At 49.5% G+C, this 12,147-nt stretch overlaps 1 protein-coding gene across 1 annotated transcript in view; it reads left to right on the top strand.

Annotated features, from left to right (window-relative positions):
* The first annotated feature begins 1,479 nt into the window (after nt 1–1,479).
* AKR1D1 (aldo-keto reductase family 1 member D1) overlaps nt 1,480–12,147 on the top strand; it is a 35,498-nt gene continuing 24,830 nt past the window's right edge. Inside the window, exon 1 of the mRNA XM_074582099.1 lies at nt 1,480–1,797. Within this exon, the coding sequence (XP_074438200.1) occupies nt 1,705–1,797 (93 nt within the window). The 5' untranslated portion in view covers nt 1,480–1,704. The remainder of the gene's footprint in view (nt 1,798–12,147) is intronic.

Below are 12,147 nucleotides of genomic sequence, written 5' to 3' on the forward strand. Positions count from 1 at the left end.
CTTACAGCTAGTCCTTTGCATTGTGTTGTCCAGGTAAAGCAGAGGCTGTCGGGAAAGCTTTGGCCACACTCAGCCCACCTCCCAAGGACCATTTTAGACCACAGCATGCTACCTTTGTCCTGCAGGGTGTCCTAGGTATCGAGTAATTTTTGGCCAGGGATCAAGTGGGCTTGCACTTAGCCATGAGCTACTTGGCACATTCCTATCAGTAAAAGTGGCAATTTTCCCATCTCCGCTGGAGATCCTTGCAGGTATCTAACCTGTAATGCTAAAAGGGTCTCTTGGTAGGGTGTTCTCCAGGTAGGTCCCCAGCCTTAACAGCCACTAACCCTTTCCCCAAATGCAAATTAGTGCACACCTATCGATTTCAAGAACCCTGCAAAGATAACTTATCATGATGGATCCATTAACCCCTCTTGGAATTGCATAACCTGCTGAACTATTACCATGCACAGAAAGCTAAGTGGGTTATTGGAGAAGATAAAATAATCTGCTAGGCAGAGGGCATTGTTATGGCTGAGCAATAATGTTTGCTGAGGGCTTAATTTCAGGTTGATCTAGGAAGACATAGAAGACCATGTAGTTCAAAATTAAATGGTGAGAACTCAGTACAGCCACAGTTGCAGGACACAAAATAGCTGGCTCAGGACAGGGAACATCTTTGCAGTGTAGTATAAAGGCATAGCCCTGAATGTTTTATTAGGGTCAGAAAGGACAGTAAGAGCCATGGCTTGAATTTCATAAAGGGCATTTTCCCCTTCTGGCATACCAGAGATAGGAAATACATACGTTTTTTCCACAGCAGAGCAGAACCAGACTGGGAGGAACTTGAGCCCATTCGCTGTAATTTGGGCAGAAGAACTATTCATCAGCCTCCTGCCTGGGATTTTCTTCATCGCTTCCTTGCCCCTACAGCAGTGGTTTTCAACATGTGGCCTGAAGCCTTTGGAAAGGAGAGGTGGAAACTATCCTTGGAGGACACAAAGTGTCCTTGATAACCCCGAATTTGGGGTTTTTAAAAAAGGGCTTTACACCTCTGCGAGAAAAGTTCCAAGCCTTGCCAACCCAAAACCTGGGAATCCCGTGCCCTGCTGCTGGGGGGAGCAGACACCCCGGCAGGCAGGGGCTGGACCCCTGGCCGGCAGCTGCGGGCAGGGCAGTCCCGAGGGGGCTCCCTGGCAGCGGGCAGGACCCACCCCCCCGCCATCCCCGCCGGGGTGGGGGACGCCCACCAGCCTGCCTCGACTTTCCCATGAAGCTGCCTTTGCCCTTGCGCGCAGCTTCTCCCGAAGCAACCCCGCGGGGGTCGCGGCGGGGCCGGCTCCGGGCTTGCTCGGGGGTCCGCAGGGTCTTGCCCGGGCGGTGTGTGTGGGTCCGCAGGGACCTGCGGGGGCCGTCCCGGGGGTCCGCGGGGGCCTTCCCGGGGCGGTGCGCGGGGGCTGCCGGTGTCCGCGGCGGGGCGGGGCGCGGGGCGGGGCGCGGAGGGGCGCGGTGCCGGGCGGCCGCGGGCACACGTGGCTCAGCCCCCCAAAAAGGCACTCCCCGCTGGCGGGAGCGGGCAGTTCGTACCTCGACACCTGCAGAGGCATCGTCGGTCCGGTCGATCGGTGTCGGTGCGCAAGGGGCCGCGGTTGGCTGCGGAGCAGCGGCTCCCGCCCCTGCGGAGGCAGCCCCGGGCTTGGGGCGGCCCTACCTGCCGGCAGTATGAACCTGACGGCCGAGAGCCACCGCGTCCCGCTGAGCGACGGGAACAGCATCCCGCTCTTGGGGCTGGGCACCTACGCCGACCCCCAGAAAGTAAGTCCGGGGGCGCCGGGACGCCCCGCTCCGCTGGCGGGGGGCAGGTGGCGGCCGCCCTCGCTGCAGACCCCCCGAACCGGGGCTACCCGCCTATTTCCCCCTTTCTTTCTTCCCCTCCCGACTATTTCTCTTTTTGCTGCTTTGCCCGTGCAAAGTTAAAGTCCGAGCTCTCCCGTACGGGCAGTGCGCGGCGCGCAGATGAGGAAAAGGTAGGGGGGGAAAAAAAAAAAAAAAAAAACGAACCCAAAATCCCGCCCAGCTTTCGGTGTGCTGCTCACCGCTCCGCACCGCCAGCTCCGCGCCGGTGGGGGCACGGAGGGCCGGGGAGAGGCTCTGCCGCTGCCCCGGCGGCTGGGGGATCCGGGCGGTGCGACCCCCGTCACCGGGACGGGATGTGACACCCAGCGAGAGTCGGCTCCCTGGCAAGGGGGCTCGGAGCCCTCGGTACCGAGGAGCCCGGAGGGAGACGATGCCGTCGGGTCCCCCCGGGCCCGTCCCGCTGCTCCCTCCACCCCTGCGCCGAGCGCAGATAAGATGAGGGATTTCGGACCGTCTTGCAGCTGGCCCCGACGCTTTCCAAGGAATGTTCCTGAAACAAAGACCCAAATTCCTGCATCCTGATTCCTGCGGCTCCCACAAGCTGACTGCCGGCGGCCAAACCACGCTCAAATATTCCGCATCCTTCGGTTTTGCGTGTCGCGGGCAGGCATCCCGTCTAACTGTCGCCGGCTCGGCTGCACGGGGGCTGTGGAAGCACACCTGATGCTTCTTCCCTCTGCGCACAAGGGAGCGCACAGGCAACTCCCTGGCTGCTGCTTCTCGCTCTCCAAAACTGCCTGATCTTTCAGTTCTTTTTTGTTTGTTTGTTTGAAGAGTAGGAAAAGAGATAGTGTGGCCAGAGCCCTTCTTATGTAATAGTATCAGAGTCGAGATGCAATATTGTCCGTATGACTCCACATGCCATGAGGTATTTAAAAATACCGTTTTAAAGAAAACTCTTGATTAAAGCTATTTAACAACCACTAATTGTACTATGATATATTAATAACAGCGTCGAAAAAGATCTTCAATAAACACTGCTGCGGGCAGTACATGAATGACGCAGAAAAGGTGTAAGAAACCTCCAGGGCTGCAAATCGCCCTGGTTAACGATGCTAGTTCACATGGGAAGAATTAGTGAGAATCTGCAATTTCAGAGGCTGGCCACCATCCCCCGCATCACCAGAGTTTCTGGAGATATTTTCAGCTAGTGTGTTCTTTGAATAAGGGTTAGGGAAACAAAATTAAACTCTCTAACGGGAGTTTTAATGTAGCAAAGCAGAACGTTGCATAATTCAGTGACAAAATAGCTCTGAGCAAACTTGAAGCATCTCTTTCCAGACTTGTATATCATGCCCCTAAGCCTTAAATTGCAATTTTACAGTAGTTTTAAGTTGAGAAGAGCGAAGCTGCCAGCAGAAGGGGTGCTCCTGCCTCGCTGCACTCCCCTCCTGCAGCCCGGGGGAGTCGTGGCCCGATGCTGTGGCATTAGCCAGGCTCGGGCAGGGAGCTCGGAGCCGCAAGTAACCTGCTGAGAGGGGAGGTGGATGGGATTCCCCTTTTAGGCGCAGCTTCTTGGCAATGCTATAACCCTGATAAGAGTTCGTTCTGCAGAAATTCAGATGTCCCCAAACCAGCACAACAACAGTCCTGCTCCTTCTCCCCCAGCCCTGCAAAATCCTGATGCCTCCTTTGCCCTCCTGTGGGTCGAGGTGGATGGTGAGCCTTTGCATGGAGCTCATCAAGCAAAAATGAATCATTTTTAGGTTGGGATGATTTTCAGGTGAATCAGCCCTGGGTAGTGGCTTTTTGTGTATACCTCCCTTGTTTTCTGGTGACAGAAGCAGGGGGACGAGAGGGCGATGCAGGCAGGGCATTGCTATGGCAACTCCAATTTAGAGCAATTGAAGCTGCCGTGTAACTGCACCCTCAGTGGGGATGGGTGCGTTTACCCAACCACCCATTCTTCCTCCCCCCGCCTTTGTAGGAGTTTGATTTTTCTGAGCTGTCTTTCTCTTTCTATGTGATAAACATGTTAGAAAGTTATGGGTGGGAGGAGGAGCTGAGACAAGGTAGAGAAAGCAGCACTCATAAGGTACTTGCAAAAGTCTCATTTTCGCAGAAGACCAGGTGAAAAACTGTATGTTTATCTGGAGGAACTGGGCTGAAGATTTACGCTAGGATTAGGACTGCGTATTTGAGTCGGGGAACTTGTCAGAGGGGGCAGCTGGGGAAAGGTGGCAGCAGGGTGCTACGGGATTTGTTGCAGAATTGTTTGTAGCTACTGGTCAGTGATGGGGCAGGACGTTTAAATAGGTCACAGCTTAAGGCTTTCCCGTGTCAAAAAGGCTGCTTTGCTGATAAGAGGTCGGGGGCGGGGCGGGGGGCGCCTTCTGTCAACACTTTGCTGTGGCAGCGAAGTGCCGCTTAGCTGGGACAAGCTCCTCTGCCGAGTGCTGACTTGTGCCTGGCCCAACTTCCACCAGGATGCCTGGCGAGCTTTCTGTCCAGTTCCTCCCGCCCAGAGAGCTGAAAGGCTTTGTGGCAACTCTGGACCATTTCAAGGTTTATCTTATCAAGGCAGGCTATATACTAGCACTGACACATTTCCCTTAAAATGCTTAGCTCTAGCCTTTTGTGGCTGAATTGCTTAAGCAGCAGCATCTGAGCCACCCATTCTCCAGCAGTGGGGGCAGGCAGCTGGTGGTAGCAACGGTGCCAGCCGTCCCCAGCACGCTATTTCTGCTCATGAGTCAGATCTCCACGACTTCTAGTCATTTTGTGCTTTGATATAAAATACAGAGCCGTTCAGTTGTCAGATTATTCATCGTGCTCTTGGAGGCAGATTTTTCTTTTTTATATTTTTTTTCCGAAGGTTATTCACCCTGGCACCTCCCTGTCAGAGCAGCTTGTCCAAAACAAATCTGTTTTCTCAATCTTGTGCTGTAGCCCAGTAGCTTGTAATGAGCCTGGAGTGCTCTTCCTGAAGTGCAGGAATTCGCTTGCTGGTTAAGCAAACCAGGAAGATCTAGTTAGCCACGGAGCAGGGAAATCTGCTTCTCCGATGGCCGGTTACAAGAAAACAGAGGCAGGAGGCCAGCTTTCGTGTTTCAGGCTTTGTCTGGATAAACTGCAAAGCAGTGCCTTCAGAATTGAAATGTGTCAGCAGCTTGCCTTGCTCATTTTAAATAACTTAATTGTTCTCCAAAAGACCACTTTGGGAGATAAGTCATGCTTCTCCAGTTGTGAAACACAAGAAAAAAAAATAACTCTATTGACAGAAATTTGGTCCGCTGTGGAAGTTTACTGACTCAACGAAGTACATCACTTAACTGGAGCAGAGCTGGACCACGGTGGAAAAGGTCTATTTGATTCAGGTTAATTTTAATTGAACGCTCCTTCCCCTTAGATGTAAGAAAACTTTTCTTCTGAATGGATTCAGGTCAGGATAACAAGAACTCAGCTAATTCTTCGAGACTGAAAACACTGGTAGCGCAGTGTTGGGGGTTTCTTTTTGCTTTACTGTCCTAGCGCAGCAAGAAAAGTGCAATGAATCCATTTGCTACCAGCTCACCTGCTAGCAGAAAGAAAGGTGTCTTCACTGGGTCATAGAATTGGTGATAAATTTGGGTTGTCTATCAAGAAAAGCACTTAGGAATATTTTTTGCTGCTTTAATTGGTGTTTTCTAGCCTTACTTTTAAGGGAAGGTAATAAACATACAACTATAAAAAGGTTAGTTTGCTTTTTGGTGCAGATTTCAGTGCGTTGAAGTAGGTTTTGCATTCTCCTTCACACAGGGAAGGAAATGTTTAAATTGTGTCAGATTCTTGCCTACGTAACCAGCAAGGATGGACTCAGGCAAAACACTGAAAATCTCGGGCACTGACTCCTTCCCCTGTTCTCTCATCCCGTCCCCAAATATTCCTTCTCCTTATGGGTCTGGGAGGGAACGACAGCGGGAGCAGTGAATTTGGACTATCAAGGCCCTCCAGACGGCTTTAAAATTTGAGGCCAATTCTGCCTCTGTCTGGCTCTGCGGATCCTTCTGGCAAAGCCCCGCGCGTGCAGGAGCGGCTCTGCCAAGGCTCCAGCAGATGCGCCGTGTCCAGTTTTCCCTCCCTGAGGGCCCCCGAGCCGTTGACCCAATTCTCCGGGGTATTAAATGGATTGGGGAGTGGGGGGGAGGAGGAAGAGAGCAGCCCCACGGGGGAGGGTGGAGGAGGACAGCCACTTTGATGAGCCTGTGACATCACCCCATGCCACCACCCCGTGCCACGGCAGAGCCTTATCAGCTCCCCGGGATGCCGGCACCTCCCAACAGTGATGCTTGGTTCCCAGCACAGCCCGGCGAGCAGTACTGGTACCCATCTGGAAGCGGATGGGGTGCGGGCATGAGCGGGCTCAGGGGGGAAAGGTGCTAAAAACAATCCTAAATCCTGGAAATCCTACGCCTCGTTAAAACGGCACTTATGCCCGCTTCACTTTATAACTCATCCCTGTCAACACAGCTAACATCGTCAGCCCAGTGCCTCCACATAAATACTCGCTGCCTCCCTGGAAGGTCAAGGGGCCTTGGCCGTGGCTCCTCTCCTGCCTTCCTGTTTTGACTGAGGGAGGAGAAGGCTTGGAGAGAAGGTCGTAGCAACCGCACTGTACACAGGCACTGCTTCTGAAACATAAGATTGGGCAAAGCGCTCAAGAATAGCACTGGGTGAGGGTTTTTGGCAAGTTGCGACTTTGCTAAAAATGAGGTTCTGAGGTAGCCAAATCCATTCATAAATTGGAAGCAGTTTTGTGGAATATTTTCAGGCAAAACAAATGGCAAAGCATTTCATTTTGGGCACTGGCAGTACAAGCTGAGGAATCAAAGGATTATTAAAGCAGTTGGAGGTAGCAGTTGCCTTTCCTTGAATAGCCCGCTGGTGAGGGAATCCACACGGGCGGTGGGAAACCAGATTCAGTCCTCCTCTCTGCCTCTGGGGATTAAATTCATATCACACAGCCCAGGGAAATAACGTGATCATGGGGGTATGCAATAGCTGGAGAGAGACAGGAAGGAACATGTACAGGCTGGAGCGGGAGAAGCACCCTCCCCACAGGAAAGCGCGCTGCCCACCAGCCCCACAGCTTTGGATGCTGAAGAACTCGGTATGGCATCCAGCCAGGAGGGAGAGACCCGTTTCCCCAGATCCTTAACTGCCACAAAGTAACCCTTGTGAGTGCCCAGACAGTCTGGGTTTTGTTTAAGAAGAAATTGCTGGTTTGAATCAGGGAGAGGAAAAGTTCATCCAGGGCTCCCCCGTATCCAATCTGAGTGACCAAGTGAAAAAAAAAAAAAATCTGTTTTGGATAAGTAAAAACAGTTTTGGCACCCTGAATTACTTTTTACACCCAAGCTAGAAGCTGAACAGAGTAACTTTTCGTTGTCTGGGTCTGAGAACAGCCCCTAGTGCTCTTGTAGTACCTTTTATGCCAAAAAAGTTCCTCACAGAAGGATGTGCGCGCACAAACTACTTCAATCACTCTTAACAGCACAGGCTGCGTCTCTGCTGCAGCTGCCTGCTTTTGGAGCTGCTGTAGGCTGCTTTTAAGTCAAAAGCGGTAATAAGGGACTTGTCCCCATGATGCGATCTGGATCTCTGAGCTGTAGTAAGGGCCAGGGGGGAATTACACACAATTTAATTCCCTCTGTTTTCCTCCTGGCCATCACTGGCCTCTGAAACACGATCGGCTGGAGACAGCAATGATCTCAGGTGACTTGTAGAGAAAGTTACCTGGCCTGACCCAAAGCTATGAAATGGGTGGCGTATTGAAAGTCCCAGGAAGGAGTGACACCTGAGATGGCTAGAGACTGGGTTGAAGCTTAAAGGCTTCCAATTCCTGATCCCTTTCCTACAAATTTCTCCTTCTCTGACTCAGACAACTGTCTTCCTCTTTCCTCCTGAGGTAAACCTCCCACTCGGCTTCCAGATTTTTTTTCTTGAAAGAGATGAGAGGCAGTGGCAAGAGCAGGAACTGCCCTAACTTGCAAGTGTCCTTACAGCCTTAGCTTACTTCCCATGACACGCTATTAAAATAAATATATAAAGAAAATATCACAGTCCTTTTAACGTGAACAATTGCTCATTAATATATCTTTGAACTCGGCAAGTGCTGCGTCTGAAGTGATCTCTGTAATGAAGTGATCTTTATGAACCTACGTGAAATCACCATAGATGTAGACCAGGGAGAGACACCTTGCCTTTTTCTTCCCTAAAAAGGCTATTGGGAACCTGATTTGAATGGAGCTGGGAGGAGTCAGCTGGGATATTTGGCTACAGAGCCTCATATGTATGCCCTGAACTTAAGAAGTGAAGAAAGCTCCCAAAATAAAGGTTGTTTTTTAAGGTTGTTGGGCCATATGCCCTGACCAGGATTTCCAAAGTGCATTGTGCCCCGTCACAGTCCCTTTCAGTAACCACCACTGACTTTTTCAAGCCATTTGCTTTTTGAGCAGCAGTATCACCTCATGCGGTACTAATTCTTCTTGTCTTCAGGGAGCGCTTTGGAGCAGCAGAGCCATGGCTGGCTGACACACAGCAACATGCGGTCTTTCAGGGTTGGGATTTCTGAGATGTTTCAGAGGGTGGCCTTATGTTCCCTTGGTCTCTGAGGATATCCTAAAACCATACTCCCAAACCGAGATCTGTACACTTGAGGCAAGGGCAGAAGGGAAGGCCATAGGTTACTTCAGCCCAGGAAAAGAACTGTGCCTGGGCTGCTGTGTTTCTTGGAGGGCTCCGGGCCTGCCTGTTAGTAAACTCTTGGCCTAGCCTTCATGCTGAGTGATATTTATCCCAAAACCATATATCTGTAGCCAGATCACTCACTGACAAAGTCATGACTCAGTTTCACACTTGGAGGACTAAACCCTACTCCGGCGATACAGCTTGCACAGACCGCAGATGGGACGGACGCCTTTCCTTTAGTAGCTGGTATCCTGGTGTTGAGTGATGCCCTCATTGCTTAATCTCTCAGATTTTACTCCTTATTCCTCAACTAAGCCACGATTATTGGCAAGACCCAGTTGCCAAGAGCAGAGAAAGGCAGGGTTCTTGCTATTTGGTCCCCAGATGCCTCAAGAAAGCGCAGTAGCAGGCGTCAGCTTTTAGCAGGCAGCAGAACAACGTGGCTCTTGGGCAGGAGCGCGGCCACTCGCTGGAAACACGATCAAAAGCAGCGTGAGTAAGAAGATACAGGAGAAGGAGTCTGCGTGAGGATTCAAGAAACTGCAGCGGCTCTGGGCTGTATTATTTTCTTAATCCATCCCTGCTGTGTGCTGCAGAGATGGCAAATACACCAGAGGATGAAGGACGAGCAGATGAACACTTAAGATACCGCTTTCACAGAGCGGACTTCTCATAGCAAATAGGTGAGGTTACAGAGTAGAAGGCGGCACTAAATCAAAAGGGTCTCAGACAAGTTCTGCTTTCATCAATGACTTTTGCTAAAACCTTAACGTTGCATGACACATTTTAAAGTTCCCTTTCATATATGCTTTAATGGCATATTTACCACCTATGAAAAGCAGAGTTCGTTTATCTTACATTCACCTTTTCTGTTCTGCCACTGGAAACGTCATTCTACATTTCTGTGCCTTCAACGCTTTGTCTTCTTGGTGTTCAGCCATGACCTCTCCCCTGCCTGCAACCACCTCTTGACGCCTCAATTCCTGCTAGCTCCCTGTAATCACATGTTATACAATGGAACATTTTTGGCTTGCATAAATGCAAGATTGCATCTTTATCTCATTAAGAAAGGAAAATTAAGTCATCTAATTAAAAAAACCAGGTAATCAGAAAAGGCAGCTGCTTTTTTCTGAAATGTGGCAGGCTCAAAAACTCCTAGCTTTTGTGTAAGAACTGTACTGTAACCATTAAAGTCAGATTTTAAGGTTGGATTTGACAAAATGATTTATCGCTCTCTGTCAAGCTGGAGGAAAAATTCTTGCGTGCAGCTTTCTTGAGGACACAACCTTTGTTCTTATGACTTTGATTTGCACAAAACACACGGCTCTAAGACACTGCAGAATTTGCAGGAAAGCTCGTTCACCTCCGTGTATCTTCTCTGCTGAAATCTCTATGGTTCTTCATTTCTATGAATCCTGAAGCTTAATAGAAAACAAACTGATAGTATGACTAATCTCTACTTTGTGCCAATGGCTTCTGCGGTGTTTCCAGCTATGAATACAATTAGTGTCTAATCATGTGTGGCAGATTAAAAGCTGCATTTACTGAAACGATCAACATGTAAAATTCCTGATGAGAATGGGCCCAGCCTTGTACATGAGGGTGAATGAAAGACTAGCTTTCTAGCTACAGAGTTCATCAACTTATGGAGGACTTCTGAGGCAAATAGCTACAAAACTGCTAGTCCTGGAAAACGGTGGATTTTTTCAGTTTGCTCTGAGAAGCAGATTGTGCTCAGAATGACTCCCCACCACTCCGAACTTGTGCATGCCCTAAACTATGAGCCTTCAAAAAAACTCTTCTTAAAAAGATAGTACCTCTAACCTATGCTAACATCTCAGCTGCTATGTGAAAACATTTTCAGACTGGTCCAGGATCAGGAGACTTATTGCCCCGCAGAGCGGCGGACTTCTACTAATGAAACTGTTGACAGCCAGATAATCGCCTGGCCCCAGTGCAGCGATGCCTGCCTAATCCAAGCAGAGGGTCTGGCTCTTACAGCCAACCTGGCATCGCGTCACTTGGCTCCCAAACGCGGCACCGACACCGCAAGCGCGCTCCAGAGGAAAACGTTCCCAGAGGAAGGTGACATTTAGGAGATGACAACTTTGTCTGGGAGCTGGTACGGCTTTCGGGTGGTCGATATCAGATGCCAACATCACCCACGGAGCTACACGTCTGGCTATGACGTAGGGTACAATTGCATTTAATCAGCCCGGATCCAAAGTTAATAGAAGGGTAATCCAGATAAGCTTGTAGGAAAGTAGCGCTACCCAAAACCAGTCCTAGGGATTCTTGTTTGAAAAGTAACCAAACAGAAAGCAGACCTTTTCCATTCCATAGCTGTGTACCGCAGTGACAAGTGCTAGCTGTTTCAATATACCCCTCTTCCAAAACCGACAAAGCTAGCTGTTACCAACACAATAATATCAAGGCCAAATATTGACACAAAAAGAAAAATATAATTTTTTCACTTTTTCTCTGGCTTTCTAAACATGCTGGATTTTTAACCCTGCTCAAGAGCCACAGAGGAAGCCCTCCTATGTAAATAAAAGGTATGAAGATTGTTTTACAGAAGATGAGACAGGAAATCACTGGCATTGTTGAAGAGGGGAAAAACTGCACCCCTATGATTGAGTAACCTGAATTAACACAACTCAAATATATGCTTTTTGGCAAGAACATTTAGACCCCAATTTTCCAGACAAACCTCCATTTCCTAAAACATCCCTGACTGACTCCATACGTTAAATACAGCTGTGCACTCCCATGCGTCCCTGATTCCCCGCAGTTCTCTGAAGAACAGCATGAGCATGTTCTTACAGCTCATGCGGGAAGCTAACATCTGGGTTGTGTCTTCGGTTGACCTAGGAGGCCACATTTGTCAAAACTTGAAAATGCTGTGCAGAAAATGCCTCTCTAGGCTTCATCAAAGCCAACTTTTGTCAGTTCAGCTAACTAGGTGGTGGAATTCCCCAAGTTTTACATCTGCCTTTGCAAACACTTCTTCGAACCAGTGCCAGGAACCTCTCCCCTTTAACTCTAGGGAAAGAAGTAGAAGAACTACTGGCAACCTTTTTCTTCTCCTCTGTTATTGCACAAGCTGGTGCTTTATCTTCCCCTTGTACCTCACACATCCCTGGCATCACGTTTCTAGTCTGAAGGGTATTTTGATAGCATCTACCCTTCCAGTTAGGTCCGTGCTTTCCAGGGCTGGCTATTGTGTCCTCCAGCTCTTCAGGAAACTGTCCCAGTCCACCCTGCCAGCACCGTGAGCGTGGGACGTGGCTGTGCACATCATTTGCTTGGTTTGCTCTAATCCTCTAGCTGCTGACGGAGAGGCACGGCAGCCCTTTAGTTTAGGCTTGCACTGAGTGAATTTGCATCAAGTGAAAAGTTGTGGCGATCCTAAAACTGAGGATTCTGCAATCAAGTGGTAAAAATAACTCCAACAGCCTCTGCCAGCTACAATAATAAGGCTTTCCTGAACACAGCTTTGGCTAAATCCTAGAATAACAATGTCACAGGAATTCTAGAAATGCTAAATCTGCAGTTATGCAATCTAATTTCTGTTGTATG

Source organism: Larus michahellis, chromosome 1 (genome assembly GCF_964199755.1).
Source record: "Larus michahellis chromosome 1, bLarMic1.1, whole genome shotgun sequence".
NCBI lineage: Eukaryota > Metazoa > Chordata > Aves > Charadriiformes > Laridae > Larus > Larus michahellis.